This window comes from Onychostoma macrolepis, chromosome 05, assembly GCF_012432095.1.
Source record: "Onychostoma macrolepis isolate SWU-2019 chromosome 05, ASM1243209v1, whole genome shotgun sequence".
Lineage (NCBI taxonomy): Eukaryota > Metazoa > Chordata > Actinopteri > Cypriniformes > Cyprinidae > Onychostoma > Onychostoma macrolepis.
Window position 1 is genome coordinate 24,470,423 of NC_081159.1, and position 18,367 is coordinate 24,488,789.

At 36.5% G+C, this 18,367-nt stretch overlaps 2 protein-coding genes across 8 annotated transcripts; both read right to left on the reverse strand.

Annotated features, from left to right (window-relative positions):
* Positions 1–245: 245 nt before the first annotated feature.
* On the reverse strand, positions 246–3,100 carry cfap73 (cilia and flagella associated protein 73). Its single transcript, XM_058776094.1, has 7 exons — positions 2,957–3,100; positions 2,654–2,765; positions 2,434–2,538; positions 2,155–2,355; positions 786–1,007; positions 541–693; positions 246–383 (listed from the first exon to the last, which is right to left on the reverse strand). The coding sequence occupies exons 1-7, from the start codon at positions 3,010–3,012 to the stop codon at positions 282–284; spliced, it is 951 nt and encodes a 316-aa protein (XP_058632077.1). The 5' UTR covers positions 3,013–3,100; the 3' UTR covers positions 246–281.
* Positions 3,101–9,181: 6,081 nt separating this feature from the next.
* tbx5b (T-box transcription factor 5b) lies at positions 9,182–17,990 on the reverse strand. Of its 7 annotated transcripts, none has more exons than XM_058776375.1 (9): positions 17,648–17,990; positions 16,234–17,521; positions 15,566–15,660; positions 15,080–15,199; positions 14,518–14,665; positions 13,619–13,771; positions 13,436–13,527; positions 12,500–12,636; positions 9,182–10,962 (listed from the first exon to the last, which is right to left on the reverse strand). In XM_058776375.1, the coding sequence occupies exons 2-9, from the start codon at positions 16,375–16,377 to the stop codon at positions 10,565–10,567; spliced, it is 1,287 nt and encodes a 428-aa protein (XP_058632358.1). In that variant the 5' UTR covers positions 16,378–17,521; positions 17,648–17,990; the 3' UTR covers positions 9,182–10,564. The 7 variants fall into 7 exon arrangements, with proteins under 7 accessions (XP_058632358.1, XP_058632359.1, XP_058632361.1 ...); XM_058776376.1 differs by having other exon boundaries at positions 16,234–16,405; positions 17,329–17,990; XM_058776378.1 differs by having other exon boundaries at positions 16,234–16,465; positions 17,329–17,990.
* Between the last annotated feature and the right edge of the window lie 377 nt (positions 17,991–18,367).

Genomic DNA, 18,367 nt, shown 5'->3' on the forward strand with positions numbered 1-18,367 from the left:
ATTCCACCTTATAGAAACACTGGCTGCATCTGAATCCAATGATAATGTTTTGATATTTCACATATCTGAATCCAATAATAATATTTCACTGATTATTAAAGAGGAAACCCTTTTAATTAAACATCCTTTTAATCTCCATGTCCCTGGACAATATTCCTGGTGTGCCTCCCACCTCAGTGCACAATCCTGTACAATCCTCAAGGGTGGCCAGATGATGATTTTTATATAGCTTAGGCACATCTGTCCATTTTCAGTGGATATACATCTTCAGAGATCGGGTCTTAATCTCCGCTGTCATTCTCTTCAGTTCGATTCGGCCTTGCCATAATGTTGAACTTCAGTTCATCATCTATAGCTCTCATCAGCTGAAAATATTTCCGAATCTGGAGGGAAAATGACAAAAACACGAGTGTGAAAAAACGTAAGCTTGCCTGTTACATTTTACCACACATTACTGTAGCTCATTTTAGTTTTAAAAATCATATCAACATCAAATAATGATTTATTCAAGGTTGCCAGAAGTATTTCTGCATTATTCACCATTTCCAACTGCTTGAAGGTGTCCTCGGTGTCCACAGAGACTTTCCTGTAATGTGTGATCATCTGATAAATGTTACGGATTGTGGCCTTCAGCTGAGCAAATTGGAGTGTCTCTTTTGCTGCAGTGGAATGGAAATGCTTCAATTTTAATTCCTGTAGAGCACATGAATAATCTGTAATCGTGGGAGACAGAACTGTACAGAAGACATAGTAAACTGTGTGTGTGTGTGTGTGTGTGTGTTTACCCATTTGTATGCTTCTAAGCGTATGCTGTCTAGCTGCGTCTGTTGTTGGTGCAGCTGGTTGTTACAGTTCAGGATAACAGTTCGCTGTTTATTTAGGTACTGTATCAGTTCCAGCTTTGTGCTCTCTCTCTCTTTGTCTAACTTAGTTTGGTTTTCTAGAAGTTCTTTGTGGATGGACTGGAGTGCGTGAAGACGGTCAATGACTTGACCAATGTTCTCAAACTCAAATGTCATTAAAAAGGGGGAAAAGAAAGAAGAAAAGTGTAATATTACTATACAAAATGTTAGATACTGAAACGGGTACAACCTGTATAATGTACACTTGAGAAGTTCATCCACTTTGTTACCCCATTTGCTTCATCATTCAGAAAACAAAATAAAACCACACAGAATAAGACTGATCCAAAATGTCCATTGGCAGTTACACTTGATGGAGAATAGGAAATCAGGTCCTTTAAAGGAATAGTTCACCCAAAAATGAAAATTCTGTCATTAATTACTCACCCTTATGTCACTCCAAACCCGTAAGACCCACATTCATCTTCAGAACACAAATTAAGATAATTTTTATGAAATCCGAGAGCTTTCTGAGCCTCCATAGACAGCAAGGGTCCTTCCACGATCAAGGCACAGAAACGTAGTAAGGACTGAATGTGACATCAGTGGTTCAACCGTAATTTTATGAAGATACGAGAATACCTTTTGTGTGCAAAGAAAACAAAAAGAATGACTTTATTCAACAATTCTTCTCTGCATCACCCTTTTCCTGCATGTAAACAACGCATGCACGTTGTGCTGCTCATATCAAACATGTATGTGCTGCACCTTGTTTACGTTCAGAAGAAAAGCACATGCATGCATCGTGATACTCTCCAAAATGGTGCCAGGGTGATGCGGAGGAGAAGAATTGTTGAATAAAGTCATTATTTTTGTTTTCTTTGTGCACAAAAAGTTTTCTTGAAATTACGGTTGAATCACTGATGTCACATGGACAGTTTTAATGATGTCCTTACTACGTTTCTGTGCCTTGATCGTGGTAGGACCCTTGCTGTCTATGAAGGGTCAGAGAGCTCTCGGGTTTGATCAAAAATATCTTTAATTGTTTTCTGAAGATGAACAAAGGTCTTACGAGTTTGGAACAACAGAATTTTCATTTTTGGGTGAACTATCCCTTTGAGGCAAGTAAGTCAGTTCATTTGGGACCCATATATTTAATGCCCTTCGGGCAGCTACTTTAAGAGTCTCAATCTTCCACCAAATGAGGCATGTGAGACCAGGGAAAAAGCTTGACAGTTTCTCAGAGTTGCTTCAGTACCTGTTCCCTTCCCAGACACAACAGCAGTAGAATACCAACTAATAATGCAACTACCTTTCCAGACATTTTTGCGGCTCTCTCCAGGAACTCTTGGAAGCACATGCCTTTTCTGACACGATCCTCCAGTAACTCTTTTCGTGCCAACAGGATGTCGTTCTCTGCCTTTATCTTCTGAATCTCCAGTTCTTTCAGTCTGATTTGAGCTCTCTCTGCTTCCGCTTTCTTTGTGGCACGCAACCGTCTGGCATCATTTTCCTTTAGGGAAAGAAAGACAAGTGCGTTTAACACATTATCCATTCATATCCATGTAGTTGTTTCGGAATGCTGCATTACTTGCAAAAACTTATTATAATTCAGTATGGATTTCTTCAGTTTCTCCTCTTCTTTCTTAATGTTTTCGTCTCTCTCTCTTAAATTCACCCTCTGCATCTGCATCTCCTGTCAACAGCACACACAAAGCAAGAAAAACTAACTGGAACAGCTAAAAATTACATTTTAAATATGTAAATAAATAACTAAAAATGTAAATGGCTGAAACGTATTTTTTCACCACCTCTTTTTGAGCTTCCAGTGTCCTGGTCACGCTGGTGCACTCCTCGCGCGCCTCCACAATCCTCATTGCATTTACACTCAAATCCGCCAAATCCTTCTGCGCGGCCTTATTTCTGAAATTTTCAGCAGTCTCTGAATAAATGCAATTCACTCTGAACCATCTCTGTGCCCCCAAACATTGCTTATACAACAGTTATTTGCTCTTCAGCGAATCTCTGAAATCAATCTCAATGGCCCTTACAACGGCACATTAATGATTCTAGAAAAAAACACTGCTGTAATAAATGATATAGCTTATACTTACAATCTGAGTCGTTCTTCGAAAATCGACTGAAAGTAAGCTTCCAAATTCAAATTCATCTTTTCGAACTCCACAAACACAACCGCGCCGCGCACTGTAGACAAACTTTCTGCGCTTGTGTCGTTTCCACAGCAACAAAAAAAGCAAAGTTCTTTCCTTTGTTGCCGTTGCCCTCCAGTGGCAGATTCAATTCCAATTCCTTTATTTCATAGATCACTAAACACTGCTGTTTTTCGATGATACCGAATACTTCAGGTCGAGATTAGACGTTAGGCCGTTTTAAAATGTCCCAAAATTACCTTTCAGTTTATTGTGGTATTGATGAATAATGCTGCTGAGTGAATTGATTATCATTATTATAAATTTAGCCTTATAACAATGTTTGATGTATGTATGGATACAATCATCTTCAGTTCCTACGCACTGAAGCGCAATCAAATGCAAGCTATAAACATTTATGAGGCATATTCTGTAAAGAAGCCTGTTAAATGTCTTCTTCGCTTCAGATCGTGCCAAAATGCACTTTGTTGTCTACATCATTAGAATTTAATATGTATTTTTTTGCTGTTTAATGAATAATTCCACTGGAATAACAACGTGAGAACATGAAAAAAAGATTTTTTTTACGCTGCTTAATGGACTTGATAAGATAAATTCAAATACGTTAAGTGTTTTTATGTGTTTTTTATTCCTTTTTGTTTTCGTGCGTGTGTCCAGACCTTCATTTATCTTTCATAAACATGATCCCGTCTCCTATCACCTTCTCACCTAATGCATTAGGGCCATAAAGGCTTCTGTTGTCTTAGTGTAGAATTAGAGGAAATGATTTTTAACACCCATGTAAATGTCCAAATCTGAAAAGAGAAGAATGTTACTATTTTTTCCCCTCACAATAGACATTTGTTCAGTTTGGTTATTACTTTTGGATTCTGTCATTTGCACAGTCTCATTCTGTACAAAAATATTTATCTTTTTTAGTCTTGTATGCGATAGCAATAATCTCGCTTAAAAGATTTGTGACTTTTCATTTAGGATTTAAATTTTAATGTGCAAAATAATATAAAAAATATTGGGTCTACTGAACAGTCCTCCAGAAGTGATCTTTCACTGATAGAGACCTGAGAAAATCTGATCCTATGGACTGAAGACAGGGATCCCTTTAGTCTTGACCCTTTCCCTGACCTCAAATCTCAGAAAGAAAGAAAAAAAATATAACCATAAAAGAAGTGCAACCCCATCTTTCAGCATGCTGTTCAGTGGCATCAGGTCTGTGTGTCTCTCTATTGTGTTCACACATGATTGAACACTGAACAAGCGCAGGCGAAATTCATTATTCAAGAGCATAACAGAGGTGAGTGAGTAAGCCGGAGAGCCACTCAATGTTCAGGATGATGTTTACCCTTGCTTAACGTTCTTGATAAGTGATAAGACACCGTAGCTGTCCCGCTGGGCCAGGGTCAGGGAGCATTTGTTTGTTTGTTTCATAGTTGTAATGCACCGTTTAGTGTTGCACAAAAGAGGGCTTGCTTATGGGGAGTAAACAATATTGAACATGAATGCTGGAGAGAGAGAGAGAGAATGAGAGGGAGAGAGATAAAAGAAAGGTGGAGACTACAGGTGATGCAGGGCTTGAATAAAAGCGATTGTTCAACCAAAAATTCTGTCAGAATTTTCTCACCTTCACATCATTCCAAACTTGAATGTCTTCATTTCTTTAGCAGAACACAGAAGTCATACAAGTTTTAAACAGCACGAGAGTGAGTCAATTTAAAGCTATGGGTCAAAATGTTTGTAATAAGATTTTTTAGTTTTTTTAATGTTTTTGAAAAAAATGTATAAGTACCGTAACTTATGCTCACCAATAGCATTTATTTGATGAAAAATACAGTAAAAACACTAATATTTTGAAATATCATCAGAATAAATTTTTTTAATATATATCTAAATATATTTTAAAATGTTTTCCCTGTGAAAGCTGAATTTTCAGCATCATTACTCTTCAGTGTCTCATGGTCCTTCAGAAATCATTCTATCCTGATTTGCTTCTCAAGAAACATTTATTATTAGCAATGCTGAAAACAGTTTTTCCTGCTTAAATTATTATTATTTATTTTTTTAATCATTTATTTTTTTGTGGAAACCCTGATACACTACTATTCAAATGTTAAGTCGAAAGAAAGAAAGAAAGAAAGATGAAATACTTTTATTCAGCAATTAAATGGATCAAAAGTGACAGAATAAAGACATTTATAATAAATACAGGTTTTTTTAACTTTTCATCAAAGAAAACAAACATCACCGTGTCTACAGTATTAAGTAACAAAAACTGTTTTTAACATAAATAATATTAGGAACCATTATTAATAACTGAGCATAAAAAAATCAATGATTATTCTTGAGCCTCAAATCAGCATTATAGAATGATTTCTGAAAGATCATGTGACACTGAAGACTGAAGCAATGGCTGATGAAAATTCAGCTTTGCATCACTAAATTATATTTGAAATATACAGAAACAGAAAACAGTTCTCTTACATTATAACAGTATTTCACATTATTTTTTTACTGTATTTTTGATCAAATAAATATAGATACTTCTTCCAAAAACAATACAAGAATTTTCAACTTTTGGCCCATGTTGCATATATAAAATATGCCATTAATATGAAATAAAATGATCTACAATTAACATGCAGAAGGTTTCAACATCTGATTAATATAAGAACATAATATCATTACAAAGAACAAAACTAATGTTTTCAGATGTTTCTAATCTGATTATGAAACAGTCATTCAAAAACAATATTCCCTTTGAGGTCACATCGGAGGCCAAACATCTCATTTTGCTCTAACTATATTCAAGCAGACATTCAAGATGTAGGAAGGCATTTTAAAAAAGGTTCAGATTAGTGAAACAAGTGTTTGTGAAAGGTCAAGCTGTGGACATTAGGTCGTACACACACACACACACACACACACATATGCAGACACTGCATGGCCGGCGGTGCCACTCGTGGTTAGTGATATCATTATGGCAGTTTTGCGTGGAGGGATTAGGGCTCTCTCGCTAATGGAGAGTGACAGTGGCTCCTTGTTGCCGATGCACACTGCCCCGGAACATTTGGAGGTGGGGTGCGTGGGTGGGGGGCATTGGGGGTGGCCCATTCACCTCCACAGCGCCAGTGTGCCGCCCAACTCTTGTGTGCCTGTGGGTCATCTGTATGTTTCTGATCATTGTATTATATCAGTCACATTAACGTGAATATCAAAATCAATAAAAGCATAATCAGGTTTCTTGTGGATTAAATACATTCATTAATATGAAACTTTAAATTTAAATTATACATTATTAATAGTGCACAACAGAAATAATAGTATTTGACCAGGTAGCCTGAGCGCATGCTGCTTTTTTATTTAGTTGTTTATTTACAACTAAAACATACTAAAGATGTAATGCTTTTGAGGAGTCTGCTGAGGTCTTTTCTGTCTGTGTTTGGCTGCAGGCTTTGACTTTGAGGATTATGAGGTCTCCATAGGGAACAGTCTTCTTAGGATGAACTGTTGGGGGAGGGGCTTCCATATGAGTGTTTTCTGGTCCACTAAGCAGCAGATACAAACACGCAGACACATGCACTGACCCACTCTCGATCTCTACGGCTGCTGGTATTTGGTACTGATTATCGACAACTGCTGACTATCTGACTTTATGGTGACTATTTCTGTCTCTCTTTCTTTCAAAGTCTGTCCAGGTTCATTGGCCTAAATGCTGGGAAATAGATTTCAGGTTAAACAAAGAATTAATGTTACATATGTAACCAAATACCGATAAACGCCACTTTCAAAAAAAAAAAAAAAAAAAGAGCTGATTGCCGTGCATTATTCTCCACATATAGCGCGATCTGAACCCTAAACACGTTTTGTCAAAAAAAAAAAAAGCCGTCTACTTTCAAGGCATCGCGAGTTCACGCAGATAAATCGATAAGTCCATTTTAGCGAATCAGCGCGCTGTATTCAGGTCAGGTGACAAGTCTACTTTCACTTTGAAAAGACATGCTTCCTGAGAGGAGTTATGTGCTTTTGCCAAAAAACGACTGTTGGAGTTATCTGTTTTTGCTATAAAACAAACTTTTAATATGTAAAAAAAAAACATAACGTTACTTTCAATGAACTTTAATTTTGTAAATTACCTGTATTTTTTAAAAATGTTATTACTTAATCAAAACAACCCAACTGCAGTTTGATTGATATTACTTGGAATGCGCAATAAAAAAAAAACGTGAGTTTTTGCAAATGAACTCTTCATATGTATAGCCTAATAGTGCTGCTTGAAAGTTTGTGAACCCTTTAGAATTTTCTATATTTCTGCATGAATATGACCCAAAACATCATCAGAAGTCCTGACAAAGAGAACCAAATCAAACAAGTGAGAGAAAAATATTTTCTTTGTCATTTATTTATTCAGGAAAATGATCCAATATTGCATATCTGTGAGTGGCAAAAGTATGTGAATCTCTTGGATTAGCAGTTTAAAGGTGAAATTGGAGTCCAATCTGTGCAGAGGTGTTTTCCGTCTGAACGGTTGACTATTAAATGTCAGTATGTGACCTGTTTTATTCAAAGAATAGGGATCTATCAAAGTCTGATCATGTTTGTGGAAGTGAATCATGTCACGAACAAAGGAGATTATTGAGGACCTTGGAAAAAGAGTTGATGTTGCTCATCAGGCTAGAAAAGGTTACAAAACCAACTCTAAAGAGTTTGGACTCCACAAATCCACAGTCAGACAGATTGTGTACAAATGGAGGAAATTCAAGACCATTGTTACCTTCCGGAGAGGTGGTCGACCAACAAAGATCATTCCAAAGCAGAATGTGTAATAGTCTGCAGGTTGCAAAAGTTCCCAGGGTAACTTCTAAGCAACTAAAGGCCTTTCTCACATTGGCTAATGTTAATGTTCATGAGCCCACCATCAGGAGAACACTGAGCAACCAAAAAGTAAATTGCTTGCTAAAGATCATGTGGACAAGTTAGAGGAGAAAGGTTTAATGGATGGATGAAACCAAAATAGAACTTATTGGTTTAAATGAGAAGCTATTATGTTCAGAGAAAAGAACACACTGCATTCCAGAATCGTATCCCATCTGTGAAACATGGTGGTGGTAGTATCATAGCTTGGGCCTGTTTTGCTGCATCTTGGCCAGGAAGCCTGCCATCATTGATGGAACAATCAATTTGGAATTATACCAGCAAATTCTAAAGGAAAACGTCAGGACATCTGTTTAAGATAGCTGGGTATCAAAAAGCTGATAAAGTTTCTTCGGGTCAAAGCTTAAAATGAGGAACAAAGAGAAACAATTATGAATACATAGATTAGTTGTGAGCTGCACTCCTACTCTACATTAACATTAAGATTTTCGATCTCTTCCCACTGCGCAATAAATTCGCTTAAGTGGGTATCTTTCGCTTTCGCATTTTGCTTAAGTGGGCATCTTAACGATGAACGGGTTAATAGCATTACGGGCTAATGTCAGGGAGGTAAAAGGGCCCTTATTGGACCATGCAAGTGTACCAGAGTGTACTGGGGGCTGTGGCGTTTTTCCTGGAGGAGCTGGATGATGCCATTAGGTTTGAGAAAATGAGCTCAGATCACTTAATTAGCAGTAAATAAGTGCTTAGCTGGGCCGGGAAGTCCAGTCAGGGGCAGAGGCTTTTCAAAGACTTGATTTGGGTTCAGATTTCCATCTGAAAGAGAACATCAATAGGAGCCACCCAAAACTGTTCCTCTTGAGATGAGGCAGGGCAATTTATTGATAGTTATTTAATAATTATAAATGTCATTTCAAAATGTCAATAATTTATGGAAATGATAGCATATAAACTGCTAAAAGGGACATAACAGAACTGCAATATTTTCCTCCAAGCAGCAAGCATTGTTAAAGTGCATAATAATTTCCTGGCCTTTAGATAAACTGTTTTCCCCTAAAGGACTTTCCAGTCATTTTTGTGAAGACAAACTTCTGATAGCTCTCTCTCTCTCTCTCTCTGTTTCCCTGCAACAGCTCAAACTCTTACACAATGTGTGAAACTACAGCTCTAAGGCACACACACACACACACACACACACTACTAAACTGTTGTCATACGTGTATGCATGCACACATACACACATACTGCATAACTTCCATACAAAATATCAAAATCTATGAATGAAGTACATCATATCAACACAAAAGACATTGCTGTGGATGAGCATTTTATTTCAGCTTCATATTCAAACAAGTTTCAGAAAACACCTTCACAAAACACAGAAACTTTACATTTGTCAGGGTAAAGCAAACTGCTCAATAAATTTAAAAACACTTTACAAATAAATATCAGCAAACAAATTGTGAACTCAAAATCAATAAATAGTTCATCATTATAAATAATAGAAACATGAATTTCACAACATTAAAAGTTTTCTTTAACATGACCATGTTTCACTCATGAAATTCTTATTGCATGGTGTGTCTATAAATAAATGTCCAGCTGATGCCTCCCCTCCTCTCTGTCTCTCTCTCTCTGTATCTCTTGCCTTGGGCCATGACAGGATTGGTAACATCACTGCTCCCTTAACGGACTGTGACACGTGCAGTACCCAGCATTCCCTTTTCTCATCAGAATAGAGTAAGAATAAACAAAATAAAGGACCCCCATCTGAAGCTAGACAATGTATGACAGGAGGTTTAAGAGTTATAAATCTGGCACTTTCTTGCATTTGGGTTTGTTAGTGTTTGTTCATCAAAAGAGAGGATTCTCCCTAAAGTTTCACAGATACTGGCCACAATGAAGCAACCCACCTCCTTAACTTTATTCCCTTTTTATAAATTCCTGGTGTAGTTGTATCTTGATGAAAAAAAACCTGCAGTAATGGTAACAGAGATTCACGCATCTTTACCAGAAGATATTTGATACACATGTACACAAAATCTCACACACACATCACTGAAGACTAAAGGGACATGCAAACATTCATCACAGGGTTTGGAATAAGAGGAAATTTTGTCTATTTTAAATTAAAATTTTGTCTATTTTAAAATTTTTATCCTGAAATCCCATTAGTTTCCACTTGCTCCACAGTATGTATATATTTATAATAAAATTCTATTTATTATTATTATTATTATTTTAGTAATTTATTATGTTAATTTACGTAGATGACAAAAAGCATGAGCAAATATAAAATGTTATAAAAAGTATATATAAAATTATAAAAATGTTAAGAAAATACATACAAATATTTATACCAATATGTGAAATAAGAATTGCAGCTACTATATTGCAATTATATTAATTTTGATGTTGAATTTTATTCTTATTTGTTATTTTGATGATCTAGCAGAACTGAAAAAAAAAAAAAAAAATTTTTTTTAATAATTTTAATTTGCTAGACCTTATTCACAACAAGATAGAAACTGTGAAGCAAAACAGAGGCAAACTTGCGATTTCAGGATAAAATTATGAGTATGTTACCACAATTATTCAGATTCTTTTTCATTCTTTTTCTTCTCTCTCTTTCACACACACACACACACACACACACACACACACACACATATCAGGCACACTTGCTCAGCTCCCCCCGCACCAGCTGTTTGGTTGGTGGTTTTGGCTGAATGATCGATTGCAAGCATAAAGCGAGAAATCAGTCATCATGCAGTGTGACTGGACACCCACCTCACAGGTGTATTGTGGATACAGTTCCTGAGAGAGGTCAGTGGGGGGAACAAAAGTCCCACCCATTTCTTTAGCTGAAGAAAAGCTTTGGTAAGTTGTGCTGTCTGTATAAGACGCCCACCTGAGGTCCTCCATGCCCACCTGAGAGCTTCCATACATGCAAGGCTGGTGCTGTGCGGTGTCCATACTGCAGGGGGCGCTGTGCACAGGGGTCGCCTCCGGAGAGAGCTGGTAGGTGAAGAGGTGGTAGGTGGGGTCATGAGTGGGAGGGGTTCCAGTGAGGGTGTGGTCACCTGCAGAGAGAAACACAAACTTGATTCAATTGTTCCAGTAGATGACTAGTAAATCAGCTCTGAAATGTGGATTTTTGCCTTTAAAGACTTGCTCATTCTTTTGGGTTTACATAACTGGTTGCTTAGAAGACTGCCACAGAGCTTTTGAATTAATAATAGCGTGTAGGATGCCAAAAGGTTTACAGAGTGCTCTCTGTCACATGCAGAACATGGTCTAGACAACAAAAATAAATTGAGATTTTGGCTCCTAAAACATTTAGGAGCTAAATTACACTGTAAGAAAGAATAAAAATTGTAGAAAAATGAAAAAAGGATCTGGTAGTTATGAGGCAGGAAATTATCTGGTAAGTATATGGACAGTTCCTTTAACCCTACAACATTATAATATTTCAAAATACATGTAGAACACCTTTAAAAAAGCAATACGGAAAATTCCTTCATATTAACACCCTAATTTACTGACTTCTCTGTCAAATTACATGTGTTTATAGTAGAAACCATGACTACTTAAATGTTATAAAATATGATGATCTTTGTTATATTTGGTATAAATTTGTTCCAATATAATGTTGTTGCTCTTGACCCTTGACAGTATTTGTTCCATTTAAATACTGTGATGTACTTTCCTCTTTTTAGACTTTCACCAGTCCATTTACTGACTGGTTGTTTATATGACAACGTGTAACTTTGTTTGGGTGACATGTTACAATCATTATCAATCAACATTTTAGCCTCTCCCTCACCCAACTGGCAGAAATATTTTTTTATGAAACACATAACGGTTGCCAGTTCATTTAGAACTGACTCTATGAACAGAGTATGTGTTTCTGCTGATCTCAGTGGCTAAAGCAAACACCCAAAAAAACAACTCGGTGTTCAGTGAGGGAGTCGGTTGTGAACCCATGTTAACAGCTTTAAACGATTCACTGACCGAGTAAGTCTGATTCAAATATGTGTTAGTTTGAGGCTGATTCGTGAATATTTTTGACTGACTGAAAAAGAGTTCATAAGAGTCATTTGTTCATGAATCTAACATCTCAACACGGTTTGGGTTAGTTGTTGCGTGCGGGAAAGAAACAAATACATCATGTGCTAACAAGATATCTGACAAAATGCACACAAAGTTTTCTTGAGTGCTGCTAATGGCAAATAGATTTTAAATTATTGTTGCATTTTAGAAGTGAGAGAATGAGCTGTCAATTATAAACCTTAGCACTACATACCTAAATTTTTTGTTTGTAACTTTTTTAAATCTCTTCAAAGAACATTGTTTAAAAAAAGCCCACAATAATTCCAAGTAACATAGCCTACAAGAAAGGAAAAAATACAATTAAGAAATAGTGAAATATATCAAATCAAATTACAGCTTGGATTAAATTAAATTAGTAGTTTAAAGTAATTAAGGCACTCATCTTTTTCAGTTGCTTTAAAGATTTAAATTTCCAAAAAGTAAAATTTACATTTGTGTAAATAAAACTTGCATATAATCAAAACATTATAACACAGAAATTCAACCTCTTTGTTTTGCACCTTGTACCTGAAATGTCGGAGCAGGTGTAGCCAGGACTGGGCTTTTGTGTCACGGTGTATTCTGACCGAGAGAGACAGGAGTCAGGAGAGGGTGGAGCTGCACGCTGCCTTGCGGTACTACGTGGTACAAGTGGATACTCCTTACTGTGAATAAAGGGTAAAATATGCATCAGATGCATTGATTCCTACAGCAGAGACCCAGACAATATTTGAGAAATTGGGAAAATGACATTTAAAGAAAGGATGCAAAAGATATGTTGAGAATATTTCAGAAGCCCAGTGCATCAGGGAACTTTTAGGGGAAGAGTCACGAAACACTGGCACTAGAGTTGATGTATCAGGGTGTTAAAAGAGAGAGAGCAGGCTCATGATTTGCACTGGCACGGTGGGGCGGCAAAGGGTAACGGATATCATTTGCACAGTACTGATCGTTTCTAATTAAATTTCTAAGCTAAGAGACAATTACAGTAGCTAAAAATCTTTTCTATACCCCCTTTCCAATCTGACTCATTCCTCTTTCTCTCTGTTTTTTCACTCTCTCTCTCAAAAACGCATTTACTTAGACACACACACATTAGCCTCTCAGTGACCTCTCTGTGTGACAGTGTGTTGTGCCGCTCTGCTCTTAATATTGTTACACTATAAATATCCCTCTCTTGTGTGTCACATTCAATACTGTCAACATGCAACGCAAAGCTTTGACTTTTGTTCCTAAACCCTGCTAGTTAAAAGGACAACATATTCTCCATGTATCTGAAACAACAACATCAGTGGCTACGAGATGCAACACACAATGACATGCAGGCTCATAGGACATGTATAAAATAATACAATACATTAGTGATTCATCATTACTCACATACAAACTCACGGTGCTGTTATGATCCACTATATAAGTCAAATATTTGCATATGTATAAATATTTAAAATATGTGTGTTCCACCTTGGTGTACGGGACATGCGATGCAATTCGATATCGTCATTTCCACGGAAACCTTTAGCAAATGGATTATTCTCAATCTTCAGCTGAGTGATCTAAAAAAAACAGAGGATTAAAGATGAACACTCTGCTGCTTTCTGCAAATGTATGCATTTTTTCTACGATCATAGGGGTCTTGCTGCTTACTGTGTGGTTCTGGTAGGACGTTACAGCGATGAAGGTCGTCTCAGGAAACGAGTGTGTGCAGAAACTTGTGTTGCTGGAGCCAAAGCTGTTCCTCTCGTCCGCCTTCACAATGTGCAGGCGAGGCTGGTATTTATGCATGGAATTTAAAATGATCTGCAGCAAATAACAGGAAGAGATCTCCTTATCAACACATTGGTTACATAAGGGTTTCTGCAGGTTTATGAGGGTGAATTTAAGATGTTTTAGGAAAGACCTTTTTAAGAAAAAAAAAAAAATGTATCATATTAGTCTCTGCTCCAATCCATATTATACCTTCAGATCACATTGCAAAGAAACCGATGTTATTCCTCAGTATTTTTGTCTTGTTTTTCAGTGCAAATGTCTAAAGATTTTTAAATCAAGATACATCTACTTGAGAAGCAAAATGACAGGAGATAAGTCTTCATTCTGTGAAATTTCGTTTCAGTTTCTGATGGAAAAAAGACCTACCAATAAAACAATTAACAAAAAACAACAAAAAAAGTTTGTTATTTGTCCTTGTTTTAAACATAAACTCATTTAATTTTGTTCAACGTCATATCTTCATTTTGCAACCCAAGTAAATGTATCTTGATTTAAGGATGTTTCAAAATTTGTTTTGGAAAAGAAGATGAAAATACTGAGGAGGATATTAATTTAGCATTGCATGCAACATTGATTTTATGAATGTAAGACTTTCTGCTCTGATTTAAGACATTTGTGGTGCCTTATTTTATGGAAGGGTGAATTAAGACCCTTTAAAGACCCACAGAAAACCCTGTTCTATGTTCAGTTCAATCCAACTAAGCTGTAAACCAGTGGAGAGTTTAATTAAGTCATTGGTAAATAGTCAATAAAATTGGACTGGCATCATCACTGACATGTCCGAAAGGATCCAGGTGGTTGTTGGTGAGCTTGAGCTTCTGGAAAGAGACGAGCTGTCTCATCCAGTGAGCTCCTGAAGCCGGTGAGTCTGGGTGCACATACAATCGGCCTGGAATCGCCGGCTCAGCTTTACCACTGATGGACCTACAGAGCAGATAGGACATAAACGAGTTGATAAGGACTTTCTGTCTGCTCCACAATTCTGAGATAAAAGTTCAGGTTACAAAATAAACTTCTGTCTCAGACACAGTTGAGTTTCCCTGCTTTGTATGGATCCTCCACTTACTGAACAATATTCACTAACCAGTAACCAAGGCTTATAATTGCATCATTTTACACACAACAGAGCTCATTTGTATTTATGCTATGCATACATTTCTCTTAGCATTCCTTCATTGATTTAGCTACACCTATCATTTTCAGTCAGTTATGTTCAACCTAGTTAAAATTCATTGTTGAAAAAGAATCAAACATCTTTATAAATGTCTACCTTTCTATTACCTTATGTATTTTATTAGTATTATAGTTTATATAAATGATAATTTATTACTTTCTTACCATTTGTTATCTGCAAACTTATACCGATGCTCGTCGGCTGAAATAATGTCCATCAGTAAGATATATTTTGCTTTGGGGTTTAAGCCTGTTACCTTCACTTTGTAGCTGGGAAACATTCGTCTGTAAAAGATCAATGATCCATTAGAGAGCCAACAGCAATATTCAAATAATAATGGTAGTAATAATAATAATATTAATACAGTGGAGTATTGTCTTGTTTGTCAACACACGAGGTATCACACACATTTAGAGAAATCAATTGTTTATAAATTTCAGTTTCAGGGGGACTTGATACAGCAGCATGTTTGAATATGATGGCAAATTGTGCCCTATTTCTCACTGTTGTCCTCCAGGGGTTTTCCCTGCCTGGGGAATTTTATGTTGAAAATCGTTTTGATCCACGAATATTCAATAAAAAGAAAAATGTATTTTCTATCTTCATACATTGTGGGGTAGAAAAAAATTTAATTAAAAAGAGTCACTCACCGGCCAGCTTTGGTGATGATCATCTCTGTAGTGACATCATGAAATTTCGCCCACAGATCTCTCTCGTGCAAATAAACTTTGATTCCCTCCATACCCTGCAAGCCAGGATCGGCCAAAAAACAAAAAATGAAGCAAATTACTACTGATTTATTTTATTTTTTTACTTTTATTTTTTTTAAAATAAAGAATGAGTTTTAGGTTGTAAGTGTTTTTTTTTTTTGTTGTTGTTGTTGTTGTTTTTTGTTGTTTTTTACCAGTGTTTTTAGTCCATACGAATCATAATTGTGAAAATAGTCGAGACTGGTTGTTAATAATATCGAATTTGAAAGCAAATTAAAAAGATTCGAGTGTACCTTTTGTAGACAGACATATAACAAGAAATGACCTAAATACACTGCGTAACAAATAATACACTCCTGTAATTGTCAGCGTGATGCTAAATGTCTATTTGCTTGTTATATAAACATTAATTCATTTGCAAATATGCCATCTTCTTAGTGAATTTCCAATGTGCAATAAATAATTCCACTTAAAATTAAATAACTAGACCAATAGTATAGGCTAATAATAATAATAATAATTATACAATAATAAACAAATATTGACAAAAATTCTCACAGCAGAATTTTGGCCTCGCATTTTGCTGCACGTGCACAGTTATGGCTGACCTGTTGGGAGAGCTGAGTTTGCAGCGGCGGAGAGCCGGTTTTGCACCGACCGTGATGACCGGAATCTTTCTCCTTCTCGAATCCCATCGCGGGGGAATCGCCGACGGAACATGACTGCTGAGATCCAAACTCTAAATTCGCCATATCCCCGACTGAGTTTAACTACGGTGAACTAAAAGATGCGCAAGGGAAATGGTAGAAATATTTTCACCAGGTGATCTTCAGAATTAGCCTAAATAAAAAATAAATAAATAGCCTAAATAAATAAAAATTAAGAATGAAAAAAATCCACATTAACTGTAATCAACTGATTTCTTTAAATTATTGTGTAGCTATTGAAGTAGATAAATAATTTTGCCTTGATACAATGATTTGCTGGTTCGCGTTTTCAGCTATTTTTGCATTCGATGGAGAGAATTTTTGGACAGAACGCTTTGGTTTTTAATGTAAAGCGTTTAGGCTATTTTTATTTATTTATTTACTTTATGTATATGCCGACTATCGGAAATTCTCAAATTGCAGGCTGCTATAACTATTCATTTATTCCTACAGAATCCAATAACTTAAATTAATTTTAACTTTATCTTTTCCTCGCATGTAGGCTACTTGGATTTTTGTCGTCTCTTACCTCATTGTTTAATGAGCTTTTCGTTGCTGACTTAATTCCGAGGGGGAAAAAAGGCAATTTTAAATTCGTCCTCACTGATTTGTTTCTCCAAGAGGCCTATAATTTTAACCTCCCTGAATACAAATAAAAATATCTGCAAAAAATAATAATAGGTAGGGCGTTTTAATTTTGATTTTCCTCTCTCCTCAAACCCCTTTGCCGAGCTCTGCCCTTCTTCTTCTGCCGTGTCTCTCTTTTCTCCCTCCATCCATTCTCTGTCTCCCATTATGTGATGCTTTCTATGTCGTCACAACTTTTTCATTCACACATTCATGACACGCGACAAAATTCAATATAAACACCCACATTACGCGAACACCTCTTGTCCTCCAAGATAAACCTGCTTGTTTCTATGCGCTTTCCAAATACTAATACAAAATTGAGGATCCATCCTAAATAGCGCAAGAAGAGAAATTCGCTGTACTCACATATCCGGCGCCGAATTTACGCTTAGACTCCAAGTTGTTCGGTAAATAATCAGCGCTTTTCCGTCAACATCACTGTGCGAGACTGCTGCGCGCTGCGGGGTTAAAAGTTGAGGAGGTCGAAAGGAGGTAACTAGGCGAGCGCTCTGTCCTCTCTCTCTCGCTTTCACTGCTCGAGTCCGTTTGTATTTGTTTGCTGGTGACACAAAACAACATTCCCTCAGTAATAACTTTGGAAATATTATTTGATCTATTTAATGAACGAGCCGCGTGACCAAGTAGGCCTACGCGCGTCCTCTGTCACTCATATAGTTCGCATTACTTCAAAACAGGCTTCCATAAATAAGACAAGTGGATGATAACAGGATGGCTTGCAGTGCGGAGCCGTGGGAACATTGCTCGTTAAGATAAGACGGTAATCCCGCAATCGTGTGGCGAGATAAAGTCAGTAAAGCCACCACGGAGAGCGCGAGCCTGACTCTGGGCTCGAGACACGTTGGTATTCGGATAAGGCTCTGTTTAATGTGACTGGGACAAACGAGGGTTTTCCTCACAATTACTGCAATATTAATGACTTCATAATTGTTTCTGTGGAGTGTAGGTAAATTTATTTCTCTTCGGATTCTGTGATCTGTCAGTCAGAATGAAGCTAAATAGAATCTTTAAACCAAACCTCAAACTATTAGCAATAATTTCCCAAACATTACATGTCTGCCGATATTGTTTTTAAATTACGTAAAAAAACATCATAAACACAATGATTTTAAACGTTTCTTTTTAAATAACCGAATATTTATTTTACTTAAAGGTCTTACCTTTCAAACCGTGAAAGTAATAAATTGCGCCACCTAGTGCGCGCATTTATTACTACAGTTCGTTAAATTTTGTGACATTGAAATATCAAATTAAATATTTGTTTGCAAAACCAATTTGGCATGTTTTCGAATTTAAAAAACTAAAAGGCAATGATTTAAAAATATTAAAATATAATAAAAACTTCATTTAAAAATATTAAAATATATTTTTAAAAAGTATGAAATTG